Source organism: Acinonyx jubatus, chromosome C1 (genome assembly GCF_027475565.1).
Source record: "Acinonyx jubatus isolate Ajub_Pintada_27869175 chromosome C1, VMU_Ajub_asm_v1.0, whole genome shotgun sequence".
In the NCBI taxonomy this organism is placed as follows: Eukaryota; Metazoa; Chordata; class Mammalia; order Carnivora; family Felidae; genus Acinonyx; species Acinonyx jubatus.
Window position 1 is genome coordinate 23,021,963 of NC_069381.1, and position 23,916 is coordinate 23,045,878.

The following is a 23,916-nucleotide window of genomic DNA, read 5'->3' on the forward strand; positions in this document are numbered from 1 at the left end:
TGGGCCCCTTCATCCTGCAGAGACCCCACCAGTAAGCTCGTCCCAGAGGACGCTCATGGGCAGACAGAAGGACACGCAGGACAGAAGGGAAGGACACAAGAGCCCGGTGGAGCCGGCACAGCCTGGGCAGCACGTCTCAGCACCGACGGGATGGCTTGGCGGGGCCCGCTCCCTCCCCAGGCCTGGAAACGTCTGGGGGCAGGCTGGCCCGGACACCCACTCACCCTCCGTCTCCCGCCAGCCCAGCTCCTGGCCCTGTCATCCCCGTCGGTCCCGGCTGGGGGTGCAGGCAGCTGCCCACCATGCAGCCTCCGTCCAGACCCTGGGCAAAGCGGCCCCCCCTCCCCAACCCCGGGCTGGGACGCCCCGTCATCGCTCCGCCAGCCCCAGCCACCTGCCTTGTCCAGTGCCACCCTCTTGGCCATCCTGACTCACACTGCTCGTTTGTTCCTGTCCCCAAGCTGGTGCCTGAAAGCAGGGCCACCCACTGAGGCCTCCTCCCCCAGCTGCCTACCCCTCCTGTTCCCCCCACCTAAACCCTTCAAGGTGCCGGGGATGGCGGGACACTCTCAGGCTAGCAGGGGCACAGCAGGACTTGAACCCCAGCCTCACTGACACCAGATCCTGGGCTCAGGGAATTCCTGACCCCTGGAGCAGGCGCGCAGATTATCCCAGTTTGTCACGTGATACTCATTTCCCCGGGCATTTTTCCAGACGAGGCCTGGGCCTTTCCGTTCCCTTACCATGGACAAGAGTTGGCGGCCACGGAGGGAGCGCTCAGTACGTGCCAGACTCTCTCTATGCACCTCACCTCGGTTCTCTTCCCAGACAGCTTCCCGGCGAAGGGTTATTATCCCCAGTTCACGGGTGCGCATCCCAAAGCTCAGAGAGGTAAAGCAACTGACTTGAGGTCACACGGCAGCGGCGGGGGCCAGATTTGAACCCAGGATTAGCCGAACCGCGAAGACCACATTCTTTGTACTACAGCATACACCTACTCCCTGCCCCACCAGGAAGTTCCTCAGGGGTGGGACCACACCACCACCAGTCCCCCCACCTCCGCACAGCACCCTGTACAGGCACTGACAGACAGACTGGACGTCTGGGGATGAACAAACATGAAGGGTAAGTCCTCCCCGGACAGACGGCGCGGCTCAGGTGAGCAGCCCCACCCGTCACCCATGACTCACCAGCAGTTGCCTCTGGGACGGACTCCCCAGCCTCTGCAAAAATCCCCGCCAACAATCAAGGGGACTGGGCCTGCCTGCCCACTCCTGAGGCCCACACGCCTCCAAGGAACAAGACAGCATGGGGGTCAGATGTTCCAGTCCGGGCTCCCAGAGAGCCCCGGTCAAGCGCTCTCACCTCACTGGGCCTCAGTTTGCCCTCGACCAGGTCTGGCAAGGCCACTCCTGTGTTCCCAGGGCCCGGGGTATTTCTGGAACACAGCCAGCTTCCATCAATACTTGTTCAATGGATCCCGTAAACGGGATCACCCTCAACAGACCCACACCACCCACGTCCCGCCTCCAATTACTATGTGATCTTGCGTGGGGCCCTGTCCTCTGGCCTCAGTCTCCCCACACCTAAAACCAGGGGGCGGGACAAAGGTTCTCCCTGGTCCCTGCAAAAGCCAACCGGGAGGACTCCAACTGAGCTGGGAGGAGGGACGAGAAACAGACTCATCCCAGCATTTTTTTTTTCATAAAATCACTATGCAAATTATATGCAAAACCCTGCAGATTAGCAGGCTCCCAGTGGAACCTTCGATTTCAGCCGCTTTACAACCGGGCCCCGGGCTGGGGGGGGAAGCAGCATTTACTGAGCATCTGCTAAATGCCAGGCTCCTTACACGGAGTCAGGCGAAAGGGTCCTCCTTACTCCCTAGACAGGTCAGACGACTTGCTGGAGGTCACAGAGAACTCAGGCGATGAGTCAGAATAGTGGGGGGGGGTGGGGGGGGCGGCCAAGGCAGGTGGAAGTGAGGCCTGGGGGTGGGGAAGGCGCTGGGCGAGAACATAGAGGTCCCAGGGCCACGTGTCTGGTTCTCATGCCCACAGAACCTGAAAGAAGTCCAGCCCAACGGGCAGGATCCTCAGCCCGATCTTGGGGGCCACCTGAAGCCAGGTGACCCCCAGCCCTCCCCCGAGAAACTGAACAGACCCTGGAGGCAGCCCAAGGCAGGCCCAGCCCTTCCAGCTGTCCTGGGAAACCTCATAGCTCTGTCATCCTCCCCGGAACCTCTCAGGCACGTGCCAGCATGCACCCTGAGGACACACGGTGCACACACACACCCGCAAAGTGTCCCCATCTGTGTGTGTCCAAGCCCAGCCTCCTCGCGGACCCGGGCCGTGGACCCCCTCACCATCCCATCTGCTGTGTTATTTATAACTCACACATGGTGGAGACGCCACGCCCCCCGCCCCCCAGCCCTGAGCTGTCCCACTGGCTTCTGAGCTGCTCCGCTCCAAGGGATGGAATGAGCCAGACTCAGGTAGTGAGCCATACGGGTCCACCATGGCCACTGCCCAGATGGGAGAGTGGGGTGCAAAGAATCAAGACCAAAAGACCGGGGCGGGCAGGGGGACATGGCAGGGCCCCAGCCCGAGATGACCCTCTGTGCGGCACTATGGGTTTGACCGGGAAAGGGGAGGAGCAGACAGGTGCCCAGGCTCTCCCCCCCCCATCTCCTGAGTCCCAGGACACCACGCAGGGCCTTGCAATGAGCAGGAGTCCTGAAGCTAGCTTGCTCGGATCCAAATCCCAGCCCCGGCCCCCGGGGAGCTGTGTGATCCTGCGCAAATAAGCCCACCTCTCTGAGCCCCGTTGCTTCTCCTACTAAATGGGCATAAGAATAGAACCAACCTCAAAGCATTGGGAGGATTAAGTGAGATTATCCAAACAGGTTCTTGGCCCAAAGCCCTGCTACTTCTCAGCTCGGTGACCTTGGGGCAAGCTGCCTGGCCCTGAAGCTCAGTTTTCCCGTCTGCAAATGAGACCATACAGCGCAGAGGGTCATGAGGACTGAAGCAATGGCAGTGACACACGGGAGGTCATCAGCACACACAGATTCTCTTTTCCTCTGCTCTCAGGGGCCCCCGTGATTCCTGACTACCCCCAGGTTCCACCCCCAATCGTCTTTATCGCCTGCCCCTAGGCACACAGAGGTTTTTGGAGATACTGTGCCACTGAATCCAAACAGCTCCTCAAGGGGCAAGTCCTCCCCCTAACTCTGCAGCGAGCACCCCGCCTCGTCAAATATAGATGCTCCATAAATACCCGAGGGACGGACGGATGCGAGAGTGAAGGTGACCAGAAAGCCGGGAAATAACAAGGGCTGGCGAGGCGACTGGAGCCTCACGCACCGGCGGGGATCAACACCAGGGTGGCCGCTTTGCAAAAATGGTCTGGCAGCTTCTCAACACGTGAAACGGAGAGTTACAGATGAGCCAGTAATTCGACGCCTGGGGTGTGTATCCAAGGGAAGCGAAAGCATATGTCCACATACATTAAAATATATATATATGTATATATATGTATATATGGGGCGCCTGGGTGGCTCAGTTGGTTGGGCGTCTGACTATGGCTCGGGTCATGATCTCGTGCGGTCTGTGAGTTCGAGCCCCGCGTTGGGCTCTGTGCCGGCAGCTCGGAGCCTGGCGCCCACTTCCAATTCTGTGTCTCCCTCTCTGCCCCTCCCCCGCTCGCGCTCTGTCTCTCTCTCTCCCTCTCTCTCTCTCTCTCGATGATAAATAAACATTAAAAAAAAAATAGCAGCATTATTCATAATAGGCAGACAGCGGCCAAACCCAGGTGCCCATTAACTGATAGGTAAATAAAAGATGGCACGTCCACACGGCGGGACGTTGCTCCACAGAGAAGGGAGCGAGGTTCTGGTGCACGCTCCCGCGCGGGCGGACCTGAACTACGTGACGACAAGTCAAGGAAGCCAGTCACAAAAGACCACACGTTGTGCGACTGCACTCGTACGAAACGTCCAAGGAAGGCAAATCCGTAGAAGCAAAAGCAGAAGTGACTGCTTAGGGACGGTGGACTGGGGACAAATGGGGAGTGACTGCTAAACGGTACAGGGTTTCTTTGGGGGCTGCTAAAAACATATAAAATCGGTGACGGCTGTGTAACCCTGTACTCAAAACCACTGAACTGGATGCTTTGGATGGGTGAATTGCATGGCAGGGGAGTTCAATCTCAATAAAGCTGTTGTTTGTCGGGGCTGGGGTGGGGGGAGAGAATGAATGGGAGATTGAGGCTCAGGGAGGGTAAGAAACTTGCCCAGGGTCACACAGCAGAGCCTAAACTCAAATACTCAGATGGGAAAGGAGGTGAGCAGGGGCAAAGCTCACCTCCTCTGCCATCTGAGTATCCCCCAACTAAGCCCCGGGTGAAGCCTCCCGAGCCCTCACCCCCAGGAGGGCACACACTGACTCTGCCGACCGCAGTGGGGCAGGCCCAGCGTGGCAGCTACCTCCTCTGCTCTTGTCAAAGGCCGCTTTGCAGGTGGGACCACGGGGAGGGGGCAGGCCTGGCCCAGAGTGACCCAGGAGAAGGGAGGCAGCTCCAAAGTCAGGCTGGCTGCCCCCCTCCCCGCCCCCAGAGCCCAGTGCCCCACCTCCAGCCCTCCGCAGTTCTGGGGTGCCCTGTGTCCGTGCCCAGACCCCTGGTTGCCCTCAGGGAGGGGCATAAGGATGCGGCCCTGCCAGGAAAGGGGGCAGGGCCCCAGAGGTAAAGCACACCCGGATGTGAAGACGAGCCCATCGGTCCCCTGCCCCCGGTGGCCGTCTAAGCAATGTTGAGGGCAGACATGTCTCCAGGACCCATCCCTCACCCCGTGTCCCGCTCCACGTGGCTCCCCGGTACCAGTCCCCGCCCATCTCAGCTGGCGGCCACCATCACCCACCCACCCACCCCCCAGGCTGGTGTCCACTCTCTGTTCTCCACACAGCCGCCCATCTGTCCCGAGGGCCGGGCCTGTGTCTGGCAGGTGCCCCGTGTCCCCCAGACACCCCTACCAGGGTGAACTCAGGCACGACACTTGCACCCGCATAGTCCACTGCTTCCGGTCCACTGCCGCACCAAGCTTCCCTGTCCCTGGCTCCGGACCCCCCATCTGGTCCCTAAGAGGGGAAGGGGTGACCTACCTCACAGAGCCTTGCGGAGCAGGGGCCACCAAGGATCCCGAGGAGGGGAAGCCAAAACCTCCGCCAGGACGCCCTGGCCCTCCGTCCCAACCGTGGCGCGGAGGGTTCCAGAGACAACCCCAGGGCCCCACGTGCCCTGCCCTGACATCATCCGCTGGCCTCCCGTGGGTCCGGCACATCCCTGTGTCCAGCCAGCCTGTCTTCAGTCCACCGCCAAAAGGCAGAACCCTCTCCCCCCGCGCTCAGAGGGAGTCCAGACGCCCACTAGGGATTTAGGGACCCTGAGCACCCTGGCCCCCGCATGCCCTGCAGCCCAAAGATGAGACGGGCCCTCCGCTCCTCACGTGTCACTTGAACACGGATTCCCTGACCAAAAGCGCCTTCGGGTCTCACCTGGCCCATCACCTGACCCCCCCCCCCTCCCCCAGGCAGGTCAGAGGCTCCAGCCCCAGTCCCACCGGCCTGGCCCCGCTCCCCACAGGGCGCTCCGCCGGGGCCAGCCCAACCCCAGGCCAGGGCAGCGCCCCTCCAGAAGGCTGGACGGATGCGTCCCAGGGGCCCGGCCCAGGGACTGGAGTGGTCAGCGCCTACAGGAGAAGGGCCCAGACTGGGAAAGCGAGGCTCCAAGTTAGATGGCACGCGAGGACTGTTCCTGGGACCCAGTCTTGTTCCCCCGTGGGCTGCCCCCCCCCTCCAGTGTGCCAGGGACAGTGTCACTCGAGCGTGGTCCACACCGACCCCCCACCAGAAGCATCCTCACCACATCTCGTGACCTAATGGCATCTCTCAGCAGGAACATTACTGCCACCTGGGCAGGACGGTCCTTTGGACGGGACACTGCCACCACTTAGCAGCCACGACCACTCCCCTCCCCTCCAGAAATGCCAGCAGCAGCCCGTTACGGTGACAACCAAAAGTGTCCCTGTGCACTTCCAAAAGCCCAGGCACTGGCACCTTCAATGCCCGGCTCGGGCCTCGCTTCCTCCTGGAAGCTTCCCTACCCCCATCCCGGCTCAGGGCCCCAAGTTCGGCATCTCGCGGCTGGGCCTCATCTTTGCACTTGGGTCCGGAAATGCTCTGGCCAGAAACAGGGTTCCCAGAGACGCTGAAGATTTTGACTCAGGGTCCACGTCGGGTAAGCGGTTAAATGAAGGGACCACCTCGCCTGGCCTCCCTGACCCCAGGTGTCCCTTTCCTCAGGGACACACAGCCACACCCACCTCCCTCTGCCCCAGGATGTCCGTTTCCGGGGCCCCGTAAAGGACATATAACCGAATCTCTGAAGGAACCCGAGTTTTGAGCGTGTGGTGTCCCTGGAGGTCAGGCAGAAGACGGATCTCTGCGTCCCTGTGCACCCTGCCCCCGCCCTTGCCTTAATCACCGCTAAGGAGGCCAGATGACCAGCTGCCCCTCCGGCCTGGGCTCCCTAGACTCTGGGATTAAGAGTTGGGATTAAGGGCGGACACATTCCCGGTAGCTCAAGAGCCCCAGCGACGTGCGTGCGTGCGCCTGTGCGCACGCGGGCATGTTCGGGGCTGTTTCCGGGCATGCTGCGGGCACATTTGTGTGTGCACACCTGTGCTGGTCTCAGATGGGCTCAGATGCCCCCCCGCGGGTCTGGCTGTGCTCGCGTGAGTGGGACGCGTGCACGGAGGTGGCAGGGAGAGCGTGTGTGTCCCTGTCTGTGTGTGCCCGGGCGGGTTCGGGTCCGCACGCTCCGTCACGTACGCAAATGCGTCCGCACATGTTCACGTTTCTAGGTGTGCATCGACCTTCCCACGCCGGGGAGAGCATCTCCCAATTCTTCCAGCATTCTCCCGGCGGCTGCTAATATCCACGGCCAGCCAAGGTGTTGGGGGGCAGGCTCCCCACAGCCAAGAGGCGGAGAGACAGCAGTCTGGGTTCTCCCGATTCTCCGGGCCTGGCCACACCTGAGCCGCTGGAACAGGGGCGTGGGCCACAATGTCCTTCCCCGCACGGACGCGAGAGCCCCACGCATCGGCACAGACACGCGGCAACACGCGCGGACACAAACCCAGCCCCTCGTCCAAACCTGAACTGAACCGTGGTCTCAGCTCCACGGGGGGAAAAGGATCACCCCGGGCTCAACCACCATCTCGCAGACCGTCCCTTGAACACAGAGCCGGAACCCCTCCTTCTGGATCGGAGACCAGCCTCCAGCGAGCCTCGCAGCTCCCCGGCCTCGCACGAGAACAGGACCCAGCCGAGCCAGGGCTCGGCTCCGCAGAGGTCCCCAAGGAGCCACTGCCCTGGGGGAGCTGTCCTAGCTTCACCGGGCCAGGGGTCCTCATGTGTACAGCAAGGTGGGAGGCTGATTTCCTGTAGCCCTCTGCCCTTGAAACTACCTTTCTGGAGGGATCAATGGAGATACGGGGGTGGGAGGGGGACATCTGGGCCCAGGAGGGTGAAGAGTAGAGTCTGACCCTAACCACCCCCTCGGCCCTCAAGACTCCTGTCCCCCAGGGGACTCCAGAAGTCCTAGCCCCACTGAGTGGCAGCCAGGCAGAAGAGAGGTTCCAACCGGCAAGAGAGGGAGTGATGCAGGGGCATCTGAGAGGAGGGTGGGTGGCAGAGAGGAAGGGGGGAGCAGTGGGCAGAGGAGGAGGAGGAGGTGGGCAGGGGGGTTGCTGGGGGAGGCCGGGGTGGCGGGGAAGATCTCTGGTAACCAAGCCTGAGCCTCTGGAAGCCCACCGTGTGTCCACCTTCCAGAAAGCTGGAGGCCGAAAGGACCCAGTCCGCCCCCCTCCCCCAGCTGAAGGAGGCAGGAAGGCTACATCGCTCGTACCCGCTGCTCCCTGGGGTCACTTCTCCAATTCTGGGGGTCAGAGGACAAGGTGTGACCATGGGGGGCGGGGGGGGGGGGAACTCCAAGTACAACAGACTGAGGATGTGTGAAGGTGGAAAAAAGGAAACAGTGTAGCCATGCCAGGACTTGGGGAGATGAAACCGAGTAGCCCTTGGGAGGGCCCGACAGGGAGATGATGTAATGACAGAGTTGCTGCGACAACGTATCCAAGTGAGAGCTCCAGGGAGGTAAGGATGCAACCCTGTGGGCAAATCAGAAGCTATGAAAAAACTGTGGGGCCCAGCAAAGAATCCTAACATGTAGAGGAGGGGCACGGTCTAGAAATCTAGAAGAAGGGAGGAGAGAAGGGGCTGAGGAAAGGCGCTCTGTGCTTGAGAGCTGGGAGGAGAGGTCGGTAAAGGACTCCCAGAGGAGGGCACACCTGTGCGGGGTTTTGCAGGATGAGTAGGAGTTCACCGGAGAAGGGGCCAAGTCCACGGAGAGTGCACAGCACGCAGGCAGACGTGAAGGCGAGAGAAATGAGGTTGTACTCTGCGCCCAGGGAACAGAGTGGTAGCAGTGAGGGGTGAACAGGGCCAAGGGATGAAACTGGGGAGAAATACACCGAATGCACTGATAGGAATCAATCTGGCATAGAGTCTTGGGGCTGAGGGCAGCGGGGCTTGGGTTAGGGGTGGCTTCCTGGGGGAGAAGGGTGGGGGGAGCTGGCCTTGCAGTTGTGGCACAACAGAGACAGGTACAGAGGAGAAACAGTACAAGAGCTGGTGTCGGGGAGTCGGGAGACCTTTGTCCTTTGTCCCAGCTCAGCGGCCAACGTGCTGTGTTACTTTGGGCCAGCCACTATTCCTCTTTCCGCCTCAGTTTCCCCCTATGTAAAATAAGAAGGCTAAACCACCAGACCTCAGAAGATCCTTGCTGTGACTAGAGATCACTCCTCTGGCCTCCGTCCCCCCTTCAGGACAATGAACAAGTTGCACAAGAGTTGCGTCCAAGGGCCCTTCCGGCTGAAAGACTCTTTGGCCCTCTGATCTTCCCCCAGCCTAGGATGGCCTCAGCCCCTGGCCCACCCTAGACAGAAAACAGGCAGCAGAGAAAAGACCAGTGTGGAAGCCAGGAGCCCCCAGGGCCGGGTCGGGGCCTCTCCCCCAGCAGCCACACGGATTCAGGTGCCTTAGCGACACGTGACTGGCCCCAGACTCATCCTCTCAGGGCATCACACTTTACAGTTTGCAAAGCGCGAGGTAGCAGGAGGCAGCACTTGTACACCAGGGAGCATTCTAGATGGCCTGGGTTCAAATCCTAGCAGGCACGCCACTCTGTTGACCTTGGACAAGTTACTTAACCTCTCTGTGCTTCAACTTCCTCTTTTGTAAAAGCAAGATAATAACGGTCCCCCCTTCCCAGGGTTGTTGTAAGGACTCAGCGAGTTTCCGTAGAGAAGACGTTTGGCCGACTGGCTTGCACGGGGCAGGCCCTCAACAGGCAGGATTCAATATGAACAGGTCACATCTGTGGTCTTGTTGGCATCTCATGCCAGCCCCTCAGGGCAGCGTGGCTGCGCCCACTTCAAGACCCACATCCCCCACCTGCAGAATGGAACCCAGATGCCTTGGTTGGGACTCAAAGCCCACCTCGTGAGCCACTGGCGTCTCGCAAGCCGAAGCCCGGTGACGTTCACCCATCCGGGCCCAGATCACCGCATGGCACAGGGCCAGGTACCCAGGAGGTGCCCAGTGAACGTATTAAGTGCAAGAAACACCACGCTCTCATTAGAAACAGTGACACCCCACAGGTAGCTCTGTCCCCACCTCCCCCAGCTGGGAATTGCCGCTTTTAACCACACCCCAATCGACTGTGACCTTTCCCACCTCTGAGCCTCCATCCACCCTGGCCTATCCATGTGCTGCCATCCTTCAAGGCCTGGTACAAATCACACCTCCTCCACGGAGCCCGCCCTGATTCTCCAGAGCCAGAACCAACCTCTCCTCCCCCCTGACTCACTACCCTTAGCCTCTCACGTGCGCTGGCTCCGTCCTCTAACTGGGAGCTTCCTGAGACCAGGGACCAGGTTGAGCTTCCTCGGGTTCCAAGTACTCGGCACAGGCCAGACACAGAGGGGGCAGCAGCAAATAGTGGCTGAAGTGACTGGCAGGTCAGCAGCAGAGTAGGGACACGGACCCGTGTCCTGGGCTCACAGCCCAGCCCCCAGGCCGCCTGGATTTGACCGATCATGTCCCCAGGAAGCGAGGTGGTGCTCAGCGCGATGGGTGAGGCAAGGGGCCCGGCCCACCCTGGGCGAAGAGGAACCACACGCAGTCCACGTGCGGGAAACAGGCCTCCCCGCCCCCCAGCCAGCCCCCTCTTCCCAAAGGGGTCCCCCCACCCCCACCCCGGGCCAGGCCCTGGCCTCACATCTCTCGGACAGCTCCTCAAATGTGAAGACCTGAAGGGGTCCCTGGGTCGCCCCGTCCCAGTCCCCCACTTCACAGATGTGGAAGTGGAGGCTGAGAGCGGGAGGGGGCTGTGCCCGTGGTCACGTGACCAGCCCGGTAGCAGCCTCCCTTCTGAAACGGGACGGACGATCTCGAGGAAAGCATCACCGCAGCCTGGAGGGCGAGGCGTCACCGGCCCACGGATCAGCGGAGATGATGCGGGCTGAACCAAGGAGCCGCTGGCCCGCTCTCCCGCCGCAGAGCCCTGGACGCCCGGTGCGGGCACAACCCAGCGCCCGCCGCCAACACACAGCCCGCCCGAGAGCCCCGCACACCCCCAGCCCCTGGCACAGGGCCCAGCACACGGCAGGTGCTCAACGACGTCTGCGGAACGGGCCAGTCGGTCAAGCAAAAGACGCCCCCGCGCATGCGCACAGCAGCCCACGCGGCCGGCCCCTGGCATCACGGCCTCTCGGAAGCACAGACTCCAGCTGCTCGCGGACCGCCTCACCTTGGGCCTCTGGGTCCCCATCTGCACAGTGGGATAGCAACCCCGGCTCGCAGGGTCATGGTAAGAACGGAGACGAAGCGTGGTGAGCACGCACTGGCCGTTACCACTGCCCTGCTGTCACCGTCCGTGTCCGTCTTCCCAGCAGACGCCCTCACCTTGAGGGCAGGCGCCAGAATTCAGCCGCAGACACCCCCACCCCGGCCCCCAGGGCAGCCTGGCCCTAAGAGGGCGGCAGTCAACAGGCGGCGGGTCAGCGAAGGGCAGACAGGAAACAAGGTCACCCACCCCCCAGCTGGGGGCCCCGCGGAGGATGCCAGCCCATGGGTTGTGCCTGGCACGCTGACAAGACCCCCCTGCTCCCAGTGTAACAACCCCCAGCTCTCTAGGAACCTTGTCGGCTCAGCCCTCCTAAGCCCCCACGTGGCTCCCCCCCACCCCAGCCCAAGGAGGGACCCAGGGAGCCGCCCACAGGCCCCTGGTGCCTGCCATGGCATTGGCAATCAGCTTGCTGCAGTTAGATTTCCCAGATCCCACTGCTGACGGATTCCAAACTACCCTTAGTAAAGTCTGGGCTGGCGAGCAGAGCTGGTGGAGGGGGGGCAGGATGGGGGGTGCCGGCCGGCTGTACAGGGGGCACAGCGAGCTCTAGGAGAGTTTGGGCTGAAGCAAGCCCCCTACCCATCGCGGAAGCAGGATGAAGCATTACCCCCCACCCCATCCCGCCCCGTCTCAGAAAACCCCGGCCCCCTCTGGAGGGGGTGTGATGACAGGTCAGCAAAGGGACAGAGAACTCCAGAGTAGGTGAAAGGGCAACTGGACAGCTGGTTCCACCAGGACCCGGCTGTGTGAGCTTTGGCAAGTGGCTTGACACCTCTGAGCCTTCTAGAGGACGGCAATGCCACCGCCTCTGAGAGTGTGGAAGGCTCAGTGAGCCCACCTCAGGCTGGATACCAAGGCCCAACCCTTGGCCAAGGCCCCGGGCCGTCTCTGGGTCTCTGGACTCCCACTAGGAGATGGCAGACCATGGGGCTGGTCATCCCCTTCGGGCTCTCCCACCTCTGACGCCCTGTACAAACGACGGTCACCCAGTCCGGGCCAGGGGCCACAGCCAAGGTGTCCCTCAGCTGGGAGGAAAGGGGGAAGAACCCAGCGTCACCACGTCCTGAGCTAAAGCTTTAAACAGCAAGGTCTCCCGGGAGCTCTAGGACCAGAAGGGCCCGAAGAGCCATTGAGGCCAATCCTCCGCCTCCAGACCAGACTGCAAACTCCCAGTAGCCTCAGAGAACCAAACTGCCCTTGAACTCGGCACCACGAGGCACTGGGAAGTCCCTCTTCTAATCCGGCTCAAGTTCTCCCTTCCAGGGTAGACCCCACCCTTCAGGGTTCTACTTTGGGTCATCCATGATCATTCAAACTCGGTTCCCGCTCTCCAAGGGAAAGCCTTGTTCCCACCCCCCCCCCCCAAACCAACTCCTCAGATGAGGCCACGAGTGGGACAGGAAAAGAGCAAAGCCGAAGCAGGTAAATGGAAGAAATCAGTATTTACGGGAGACCCACCCCTTACCCGGCACTTTATTACTTCATGTTGTTCATTCTCCAGCAACTCTGGAGACAGAGGTACTCTGAGCTCCACCGAGACAAGAGAACAAGGCTCAGAGAGGTTAAGCAAACTTGCCAAGCTCACACAGCCAAGAAACTGGCGGAACCAGGATTTCAACCCGGTTGGCTGTTCCACTACCTCCAGCTGCACCCCCGGTTTGGAGACCCCAAAACAGATGGCACCAAGGCCCAGGTTGGGGCCCAGGGGTGGAAAGAAGGCAGCAGACCTTGGCCAGCTGGGTCACAGAGGTTGTGGAACGCTGTCCATCTGGTATAAAAGGCCAGCACAGACATTCCCTGCCCTCCACCCTCAGCAGCCAGGTAGGGAAGAGGCCAGATCATTTGTCAGGGGCCACCCCCACCCCCATCCTGCAGCTGGGCCCTCAGCCACTGCTGCCCAGACTCCCCCCTGTAATCACGGCTTCCTGTTTGGCGTGGAGACTAGGCCTGGTCAGTGGGGGGAGGGGAGCAGCCACCCCTCTGGCCAGGGCCTACTCTGAAGGGAGGGGGGCCGGAAGTAAAGGCTACCCAGCCTCCTGGAATCTTGGAAGGCTGAGAGCCAAAGCAGGGGGGCGGCCCCCAAGGAGGCCAGTCAACAAATATTTACCCAGTCCTGGCCTGATGTTCCCAGGATGTGGCGGACCGTTAGTGGGGACAGCAAGACGAGCCAGGTGGTCCGAGACCAGCCCAGACCCCACCCCCTGCTGGGACGGGGACGGGGGGGGGGGGGGGGGGCGGCAGGAGCAAGGGGCTGGGCCCTAGGACGGCTCCTGGCACCCTGCCCCCCTGCCCCAGACACCAAATCACAGCCTTCCGAGCAGCTGAGCTGGAGCCCAGAGCCACAGTGCCCCTGTCCCACCCAGATGCGGTGGCCGCGCCCTGGCACTCAGACCTCAGGCCCGCTCCATGCGGCCCCCGGGCACCTCCTAGCCCACGGGCACATGCTTGGGCCCAGCAGAATTCCGCCAGTCTCGCTGTCCCTCACTGTCCCCTCAACCCACCTCCGAAGGAGAGAACACAAAGCCCCCCCTCCTGGGCTCCAAAGCTCAGAGTCCTGGTTTCCTTCCTTCCTTCCTTCACTCATTCCCTCATTCAGACTGTTCAATTCTGGGCCAGGAGCAAAGCTGGCCTTGGGGTACCGCAGGGATGTAGACTTGGGCTCCACACGTGACAGCTTTCTGAGGGGCAGAAGGGATTCCACGCAGGCCTCATCACCGATGCAGCGTGAGCCCCAACACTGAGGGCAACCAGCGTGAGCCAGGGGGCGTGGGGCTGGGTGGGGGGCCCGTTAGACCCCTCACGTCCTGAAGTTCTAAGTATTTCCCCTCTCCTGGGCCCTGACCAGAGACGAGCCCCACCCCTCATCCTGCACAGTTTACAAAGCTCTCCCTCAATCCAAACCCATGACCCTCAAAGAAGCCCATTTTACAGATGACAAAGCCTTGTGAGGTGGCCGAGGAGCAAGGGCTCCAGGCTCAAGCACTGGGTAAGCGCCGCCCGTCCCCCCTCCGCCACCCGCAACACATAATTAGTGCCACCCACCTCCAAGGTCCCGGGGGAACATTAGATGAAAAGAGATGGGGGACGTGCCTGGCCCAGAGCCTGGCAGAGAGCAAGCCCTTAGGGGACAGTAGGTAATGTGGGATTTGTCTGGGGGGGGGGGGGGTGGTAAGGAGGCCCCAGGGAGAAGTAGCTTGCCCAAGATCATAGAGCAAGAGGAGATAAAATTCGGACTGCGGCCCAGTCCTCTTGGCCTGCCAGGCCCTGGCTCCATCCGGCTCTGCTACTTTCTAGCTGTGGGACCGTGGGCAAGTCATTTAACCTCCCGGTGCCTCCATAAAATGGAGGTTCTAACAATTCCCACCTCCAAAGACGATCAAGTGCCTGGTGGGCGGGGCTCCAGTGGGCCTCAGTTTGCTGTTTCTGTCATTAAGCCCGGGGGTGTGCGCCCCGCCTCCCAGATCCTGCCCACAGTCCCCCTGGGGGGAGGTGGGGAGGGATGACAAAGACAGATGGAGACTTGACAGCCTCCCATCCCCATCCCCACCCCCAGCTGCCTCAGTCTGCTCCAGCCCTCCGCAATCCTACTGCAGCCCCTTCTAGAATGACCCATCCCTCTCCTCCAAGCAGCCAGGCTGGGGGCGGGGGGGCTTCCAGCTCCAATGGGAGTGTCTGGAGGCAGGCCTGGCTTCTCGGGAAGGGGGGGACTCTGTCTCCACCTCTTTCTTCCCTTCAGGAGGACCCCTCTCCCCCACCCCACTAATGCCCCAGCACTTTCCAGAGCCCAAGCCCAGAACTGCCCTGCCCCAGTGCTGCCCCAGGGCCCCCCAGAGACCCCTTGTCCCGTTCCATGAGGTGGGAGGAGTCATCTGTTTTCAAAAGGCCAAAGGGCTTTTTTTCTACAGTAGAACCCCCAACACGAGGGAACAAGTAACACACTGAACTGGCAGCTGGAAGCACTGGGTTGCTCCCTAGGGTGTAGAAGGCGCCAGGTCCCCATCCCAACTCTGCCACGAGGATGTTGCAACCCCCAGAAGCAGTCCTAGAAGTCAAGTATCTGTCTCCAGTTGACAAGTAAGAAAGCCTGGGGTTATGGCAGGCTACAGCTTGCTCCATGCCACGTGGTGACCGCTTTTATTGCAGAATTCAAAACCTCCTCCTCCAGGAAGCCCTCCCTGACCTCTCCGGGCTCCCTCCTGCAAAAACCCTTTCTGCTGAGAGCTGACGACATGGCAGGCTGTGCTCAAGTCTACCCCAGGGGTTCATTTTCTCATCGCCACATCCCTGGGAGGTTGGCATGGTTATAGTCCCCATTTTACAGATGAGGAAGTTGAAACAGAGAAATCCCTCACTCAAAGTCACACAGCAGGTGTCTGTCTTTGGAGCCCCTGCCACCTTGGGAGCTAACAGAGAGCAGACCCCTGTGGTGTCCCTGGGTCGGGGCCTGACCTCCAACAGCCCCAGGGTCCCCAACTTTTAATTTTTATAATGAGGACAATCTTGCTCTGACAACTCATCATTCAGTCACAGGGCGGCTGGAGGAGTACAGAGCTCCAGGACTGGAAATGGGGGGGGAGGGGGTGGATGGGAGGGGGCAGGAAACACCAGGCCTGGGGGTGGGGCTTCAAAAGAACTCCTTGTGACTCAATTGGTTAAGCTTCTGACTTCAGCTCAGGTCATGATCTTATGGTTCATGAGTTTGAGCCCCCGCCGGTCGGGCTCTGTGCTGACAGCTCAGAGCCTGGAGCCTGCTTCAGATTCTGTGTCTCCCTCTGTCTCTCTGCCCCTCCCCCATTCGTGCGCGCACGCGCTCTCTCTCTCTCTCTCTCTCAAAAATAAGTAAATGTTTCAAAAAACAAAAACAAAACAGAATTCCTTGATTGATTTCACCTCCCAGTGGTCCCCAGCCACAGAATAAACAACCTTACAAAAGAACGTGAAATCAACATTTGTTGGGTGTTTACTATGTGCCAGGCACTGTACTAGAAGCTTTCCACCGTAACCTCTTTGGTTTTTGTTAGTCTACCCGTTCTACAGAGGTGGAAACGTGGCACAGAGAGGTTAACTAACTTTCACAAGGTCACACAGCCCCAAAGGAGTGATCTCCCATCACGGGGAATATTCCAACACGACGAGGTGACACCCAAAATCCCTTCCAGCCCTGAGCTTCTAAGAAAACATGTTTCGAAGCTAAAACTTCCAGAAGCTCCACACTCCCAGCTTTTCTGGGTAGGGACTGAGGTGGCCCTGAAGGCAGCTGTCCTTCAGAATCCCAGACACCTGGTGTCTCAGGAGAGAGGACTCCCCAAAGCAGATGCCCGAAGACACACACCCACCCACCCACGCACCATCTGCGGCATGACTGGGACCTGCTATCCCCACAGGCCACCCTGGAAGCCCCACCCCCCACCCCGACCACACACACTCCCTTTCAAGCTGGTGGGCAAACCCAGGGGTCATCTTGTCCCTCCCCTGCCCTAAGCCAGCCACTGCCCATCCGAGCGATGTCCTCAGAGGACCCCGCCACGGAGGCCACTCCTGAAGGCAACCTGGGTGGGGCTCTTCTGGTCCAACCTCGGTCCCTCCTGCCACAGGCATCACCCTCTCCCTCTGTTAGGGTACCTGGGCAGCCGGGCACCATTCATTTACCCTTCGCCTCCGGGGCCAGATGAGACGATGCTCCTCCTGGACAGCCTCCCCCCTGGGAAGATGTGAGGCGTGGAGAGGGGCTCCCCCTCTCCCCTCACCATCTGGAGCCCCTCCCAGTCAAGCCCACCATCTTGCCTTTATCTGCCACTCAGCTTTGGGTCTGAACCACACCCAATCTACCTCACCCTCAGGTTCAGGGAGACCCTACTCACCTCGGACGCGCTCACTTCCTTCCCTCCACCCCCTTATGGGGCATGAATTAGATTAGCCTTGTTCTGATCGTGAGGAAAAGTGGTTCAGCAGAGGATGGGACTTGCCCAGGGGCATACAGCTCATTCCTGCCCCTTCCCCTCTGGGCTTCCAAATGCAAAGCATTCTGTCCCACGCCCCTTTTCATTCATCTGTACATCACACATTTACTCCTGGCTAGGACTACAGATACTATCTCATTCCTGAGAAAGGCGGTACACCAGCCCCATTTCACAGAGGGGGAAACAGAGGCTCAGGGAGAGGAGTCAGCATGCCCAAGGTCATACCACGAGTCAGTGGGGGTAGCAGGAGTCCAGCCCAAGGCTGTGTTATTTCCACGCCTTTGATTTCAAAATTGGTCTTCCTAAACGGAGCTGAGAAAGTGACCCAGCTGCTAGGATGGGCTGGGTCCCAGTCCCTCCCAGGGACTTCTGCTCACCCTTCCTGGGGGTGGGGGTGGGGGGCACATAGGGAGGAGGCATCCAGCCTACCAGACACTATACTCGCCTTGGCATTCAACACTCTCTCTCCCCTCAGTTCAGCCCCCAGATGGGGAAAGCTGATGAGTAGCCTGTCTGCCCAAGAAGCAACCTCTGAGCCTGTCCTTCCCCCCCTTTTACAGACTGGCCAACTGAGGCCCAAACAGACACACAGGGGCAGAGTCGGCACCTGGCAGTTGCCTGAGGGACCTGGGGAATGAGGGCCAGGCATAGCTCCTAGAGCCAACCAAGGAAACGGGGTCTAGAACCCCCCAGCTCATCCCCAGACCAGGCTCCAGACACGTGCCCATGGGGGAACTCACTTGGGACCCAGGTCCCTCAAAGCGGGGAGGAGTCGCCCTTCTTCCCTATACCTCCTCCTGCTCCCCCTAATGGAGCTGGGACGGAGCTCAACCCCACAGCTGTGTGGTCACTCAAACGGACACTCAAGGGGTCACTGCCTACATATATACTCGCCTCAACCTGCACCCACTCTGCCCCCCCCCTCAAGGGTACATGCCCCCCTGCACAGGGTCATCCACGCCGCCCGGAGCACACACATGCACACACACATTCCGGTGGGGCCAAGCACACACCCACCGCACACGTCCCTCCCAGACACACACTCACCCCCCCAGGCACACACAGCCTCGGCCAACAGTTGCCCAGCCCCATCCCTGGTACACACCGCCAGCACAATAGGTCACCCCCACAGGATCACCGCACGTTCAGGTAAGGCACGGTGGCACCCCGCCATGTGGCGGACTGCTTCTCATCCTTCACCCGCACACAGCCCACGGGTCCCAAAAGCCTTCCAGAGGTGGTCATACACACAGGGTCACCCTCACTCAGCCCCTCAGGTCACCTTCAAACAAGTCACCCTCCTCCCCCTCTCCGGCCCCCCCCCCCCGCCCTCCCCACAGCGACCCTCGGAGGAACCAAACGCACCCCCCCACCGCCGTGCCCCAGGGGGAATCGACCCAATTCCCTAAAAGTGGCCGCGGTCTGGGCACACCCACGAAGCAAAAGCCACGTTCGCTCAAGACCCGCGACACACCCAGCCCGGGCCCCGCGCCCGGCGACCCCTCGCCCGCAGTCGGGCCCGCCCCGCGCCTCTCCACCGGGGCAGGGGACCCCGCACCGCCCGCGGGGCCACTGGGGAGGGGCGCGGGGTCCACGACCCGCGCTCCGGTTCCCGCAGGGCCGCCTGCCGGGGAGGGGTCCCGAGAGCAAGGAGGAGCGAGCCCCCAAAGGCGGGCGGCGGCGGGGACGGCCCCCCCCTCCAGGCCAGCCTGGAGATGGGGGGCGGGGGTCGCCCGGGGGAAAAGGGGGGTTGGGGGCATGCGGAGGTCGAGGGGTGCGGGGACGGGGTGCCGAGTGCAGGGTGGGGGGAACCCGGGACCGGGGGGCGCGAGGTGCCGAGTGCGGGGACCGGGGGCGCGGAGACAGGGGCGCGCGGGGGCTCGGGGACCGGGGAGCGCGGGGGACCGGAGGGCGCGGGGACCGGGGCGCGCGGGGGATCGGAGACCGGGGAGCGCGGGGGCCGGGGGCGCGGGGACAGGGGCGCGCGGGGCATCGGGGACCGGGGACCCGGCAGCGCGGGGCCCGGCGCGCGTCACTCACCCCCGCGGCGCGCCCGGCCAGCAGCAGCAGCAGCAGCGGCGGCAGGAGCAGCCCGCGGGCCCCGGGCCCTGCCGCGGCCCCGCTCCCGGCGCCTGCCCCGTGGGCGGCCCCGGCGCGGTGCGGCGGCCCCGGCTTCATGGCGGCGGCGGCGGCGGCGGGCGCCTTTGTTCCCGAGGCGCGGCGCGCGGGGCTGCTGCTCGGCGGCGGCGCGGCCCGCAGGCTGGACCGACGCGCTCCCGGCTCGCGGCTCCCGGCTCGGCGGCCCGGCTCCGCCTCGCAGCTCCGCGCCCACAGCAGCCGCGCCCGCAGGAAGCGTGCGCCGCCGCCGCCGCCGCCGCCGCCGCCGCCGCCGCCGCCGGGCCGCCCCCAGCGCGGGCGGAGCGGGAGGAGGGGCGGGGGGCGGGGCGGGCCGGAGCGCGCCCCCACCCCCCCCCACCCGGACCCCCGCCGCCCTTGCCCCGGACCCCGGCACTCCGTCGGCCCCCGTCACCATCACCCCGCCCCGCCGCCCCCTGCCCGGGCCCTGCGCCCCCCTGCCCGCCCCTTCCCCTCCCCCCCCCCCCCCCCCCCCGTCCCCGCGCCCCGGCCTTCGCCAGCCCCGCCGCTGTGGCTGCTGCGCGACCTGGGACTAGTGGGCCGCCTCGCTGAGCCGCGGTCGGAAGGAGCACGGGGATCCCGCAGAACGCGCCTCCGAAGGCGGTGGTGAGCGCCGGAAGGAAAGGATCCGCGTGGGAATGCAGGAGGACGGGCCTGGCTCGTTTGAGGGTCTGAGTAGATGGGTGGCATTTGTGTGCTCATTAGCGGCTTCCCCCTAAGGGGGCCGTTCACGTGGCTCTTCCGGGACCCATCACCACCACCGGCCCCAAGCCGGTGGACACAGAGGGCCAGAGGTCACCCAAGTCCAGGGGCTTTGATATCCTCAGGACACCTGCTACCAGGCCTGGACCTCTCTGGGCCTCAGTGCCCCCTCTGCACCCACGAGAGTTGTGGACTTCCGCCCCTGTCACTGGATCCGCCTAGGAAAAGCGGGACAGGCCCGCGGCGGCGCTGCTCCCCCCCGGCAGCTGTGAGGCCCCGGCTCTCTGACACTCATTTATTTCATGCCTGAGAACCGAGGACCCCCTCCTCCAGTGCGGGTGGTGTAGACGTATGTCCCTGAGTGACAGTGCCTTGCCTGGCCTGTCTCTACTGTCCTCACCCCCTCGGACATTCTATGCACTTTACTTCTTCTTCAAGTCCCCACCACCTAGCACAGGAGCTCCAGGAGGGCGGGGTCTGGGTCATCCAGTTCACTGCTGTGTCCCCAGCACTAGCCCAGGACCTGGCACATAATGGGAGCTCAATGCAAATGTGTTGATTCAATGAATGTGTTTCCCATTCACCTGAGCTCATCCGGCCCCAGGTGTTGGGGGGGGCACATATTTATTAAGCCCTGGTCACATGCCAGCATGGCCCCAAGTATTGTACATGGTTGTCTCGTTTCACCCTCTCTCAGCAGCCCCATAAAGCAGGTGTTGTCTGTATCTCCAGTACCTCGATGGGAAACTGAGGCCCAGAGAGGTGAGGTTATTTGCTAACGATGGCAATCTGCCCCTGTGTCCGGTATCCTGTCCAGGGCGCCTGCTATCAGGAAACGGGAACCAAACTGAGCTGAAACTGGGACAGTTCCCCCAAGAAAAAAGGAACTAAAACCAGGACAAATGGAGCCAGTAGGGGAGAGGATGGGGGGTTGAGCCCAGAGGAAAAGAGTCTGGGGTGCCGGCCATAATCTGGGGTGTTGCGGGGGGAGATGGGACTTGTCCTTCAGGGCCCTGGGGAGCAGGTCCAGAGGACAAACATCAGCTCGGCGTTAGGTTGAGCTGAATTAGAAGTGTGCCCTCAGAGGGAGCGGGAGCCCAGTCCCCAAGGGGTATGTAAGGCCAGGCTAGCTGCCCTTTGGCAGAGATCCTGGACAGGAAGGGAGGGAAGCTTTCCAACTCGGAGATGCGAACATCCCTAGGAATTCTCGAGTCCCAGCCTCTGGAAATCATATCCCCAATTCTGACCCATGGGCACCTTGGGGAGGTGGGTAGAGAGGGGCCGGCGGGGCCAGGGAGGGCAAGAAGGGGTTCCGGTTGAGGCGGCACAGCTCAGATTTGAAGACCACTGGCTCTTGGGCGGATCCCAGTCCTGCCGGTTACAAAAGTGTGACCCTGGAGGACTAGCTTTACCTTTCTGAGCGTTAGCTTCCCAACTATAATATGGAAATAATGACCAGACAGCGTTCGTTCATTCATTCGTTCGTTCGTTCGTTCGTTCTCCAGATATAAATCGAGTGCCCTCGCGTGTCAGGCTCAGGGGCAGGTGTCGTGATTACACGTGCTCGGGGTCCGGTAGAGGTGGCCGGGTTGTCAGGGACCTGGTTCCCGGGCTAGTGACCTCCCAGAAGGGCTGCAGACCAGGCCAGGGAACAGACTGGCTCTGAGGAGCTTCCAAAGGGGCAGAGCCAGCAAGGCTGGGGGCGGGGGAAGGACAGTATGAGAAGCCACTGGTCAGGTCAGCTCGGTGTGAGGTGGGACGTGTGAAAATTGCAGCCGGCCACAGATGGCTACTCTTGAGAGGTAGTGAACGCTCTGTCTTGGGAGGTATGCAAGGCTCCGAAAACTAGCTATCGGGGAGGCCATTAGGACAATCTTCCTGCACGGCGTGGGCAGTGGGCATGGCTCATCTTCAGAGGTTCCTGCCGGTTCTGAGACTTCTGGAAGCAGCAGCCCCTCGCCCGTGACTTCCCGAGGAGGTGGGGAGAGGGAGGATCTGGGGGCTGGGCAGGCTAGGAGCGCCACCTGCTGCTGCCAGAGATACGGGTCGCGGGTCGCGGCCGGAAGGGAGTGGGTCTGGGCCCCTGAGGGGCTCACCCTGCTCCTGCTCCCCCCAGGGCTCCCAGATGCTCCCATCCGTCCGCCCTTGGGCACACAGGCCACCCTGCAACCACCTGCCCCACGCCCACCTGTGCCTTTGAGCTGTGTCCCAGAACCTCGGGGTCGCCCTTCACCCACCACCGTCACAATCCACACAGGCAGCCGGCCCACTCGGGCCCCCTGGGCGGCCTCGCTGACCCCCCCGGGGCGGGGCCGGGCAAGCCCCATCTTTGCGCTCCCCACCTTGCCTCGCCGTCTCCCCCGGAAGCAGGAGCACCCCGGAACCCCCGGTGGACGATAGTCACAGAGCTCCGGCAGAGCTGACGACATGCCCGGCGCCGCTCTGAGAAGGGCACCCTGACGACATCCCCACAGAGAGGGCAGGACAGCCGCCCGAGGTCACACAGCTGGGGAATCCTGACCCAGGCTCTGAACAGCCACACAGTGGTGCTGAGTTTGGAGGTATGTCAGGAAGCGTATGGGGAGTGACGGAGTCCCTGAGGGGATTCATACTGTCACATGGACGGACATGACCAAGTCGGAGACGTACGCAGGTGAGCCTGGAGCCCCGGGGCCCTGACAGGCGCGCCTAACAGCCGTGCGTCACCGCCCCGTCCGCTCAGACCTTTCTCTGCTCTTGGCCTCGACTCTGGGCTCCCGACGGGACAGCCGAGACAGCCGAGGGGACGTGGCAGGCCTCAGCGACGTCCGTGACCTCGGTACCTGAGCCACCTCGTTGACAGCCGCGTCCCCGAGCCCTGGCATACGGTTAGGTGCTCGGTCACGGTCGCCTGACTCTACCGGCCACCCCCCCCCCCCCCCCCCGAGGTCTGGTGACACAGACTGGCTCCTTGTCACCCAACCTTGCTGTGGAGCTGTGATCCACTGAGGACTCACTGCTCTCCAGGCACTGTTCTGAGCCCTTGCCGGCAAAGCTCTCATTGACTTGTCCCCACAGTCCCTGTGACTTGGGGACAACAAACACACTTGCCTCCCAGGGCGCTCACCACGAGGACAGGAGGAGCTGACATTTGGGAGCCCCTTCCATCAACGCCTGCCCCCCACCCCCCGCTGTGAGCGAGCACGACCAATGCATTGGCTGTTCATGTTGTCCCCCTTTGACAGTTGGGGAAACGCGGGGGACAGTTGAGAAGCGGGGGACAGTCCCCACAGGACAGAAGAGGGCACGCCGTGCCGTCCCCTGTGGGCCCAGGGCATCTCGTGATGGCTGTCCGCTCCAAGCAGTCTTAGGCCCTGGGGGAGACGTCCCTGTGTCCCCTGGGCCACCCCTCCTCCCCTGCTGCCTCCCCACCCGCCTTCCTCGCCACCACGTCCAGTCTTGGCGGGATTCAAGATGGAGGCAGGGGCCCAGGCTGGCTTCCGAGAAAGTCCAAGTGGCGGCAGTGCTAAAGTGAGTGACCCCCAAATCAGGAACTGAAACGGGAATCTGGCACAGAGAGAGCTTGGGAGGCTCGCAGTCGGCTGTGTCAGCAAGTAAGAGGCCCACGGCGTGAGCCTCAGCTTCTGGGGGAGTCCTTGGGGCCTGTGGAGCGGCCAGAGCAAGCAGGCAGAGAGGCCTGTGTCCATGAGGGCCTTCATCTGGGTGGGGGGAGCCCCTGCCCCTCCGAGGGCCCTGGCTGTGTGAGGGACGGGCCCGTGCCGTGAGCTTGCCCTGAGTCCTGTGTGTGCTAGGCAAGTCCTTTCAAGATGAGGGGTGGGCGATGCCCCCTGGGCACACAGCTGCCCAGAAGGGGGCAGGATTTGAACTCAGGCCTCTTCTACATCTGTGAGCCGGGAGTTCACAAACTGTGGAGTCCAGAAGGCTCCCCGGAGGCCCGTCAGGGCAGGTGTGGGGGTAAGGGGAGGACTGAGGCAGACGTTGTTTGAGCGGGGCTGACCTTGAAGGTGGGGTGAGTAAAGGCGCAGAGACCCTGAGCAGAAACCCTTGTCTGTCCAGGCCTGGCCCAGGTGGCAGGGGTCGGGGGTGGGGG

The 23,916-nt window shown here is 62.1% G+C and overlaps 1 protein-coding gene across 1 annotated transcript in view; it reads right to left on the reverse strand.

Annotated features, from left to right (window-relative positions):
- SDC3 (syndecan 3) overlaps positions 1-19,373 on the reverse strand; it is a 35,697-nt gene extending 16,324 nt beyond the window's left edge. The window contains exon 1 of the mRNA XM_053210320.1: positions 19,029-19,373. Coding sequence (XP_053066295.1) covers positions 19,029-19,166 — 138 coding nt within the window. The 5' untranslated portion in view covers positions 19,167-19,373. The remainder of the gene's footprint in view (positions 1-19,028) is intronic.
- Positions 19,374-23,916: the final 4,543 nt, after the last annotated feature.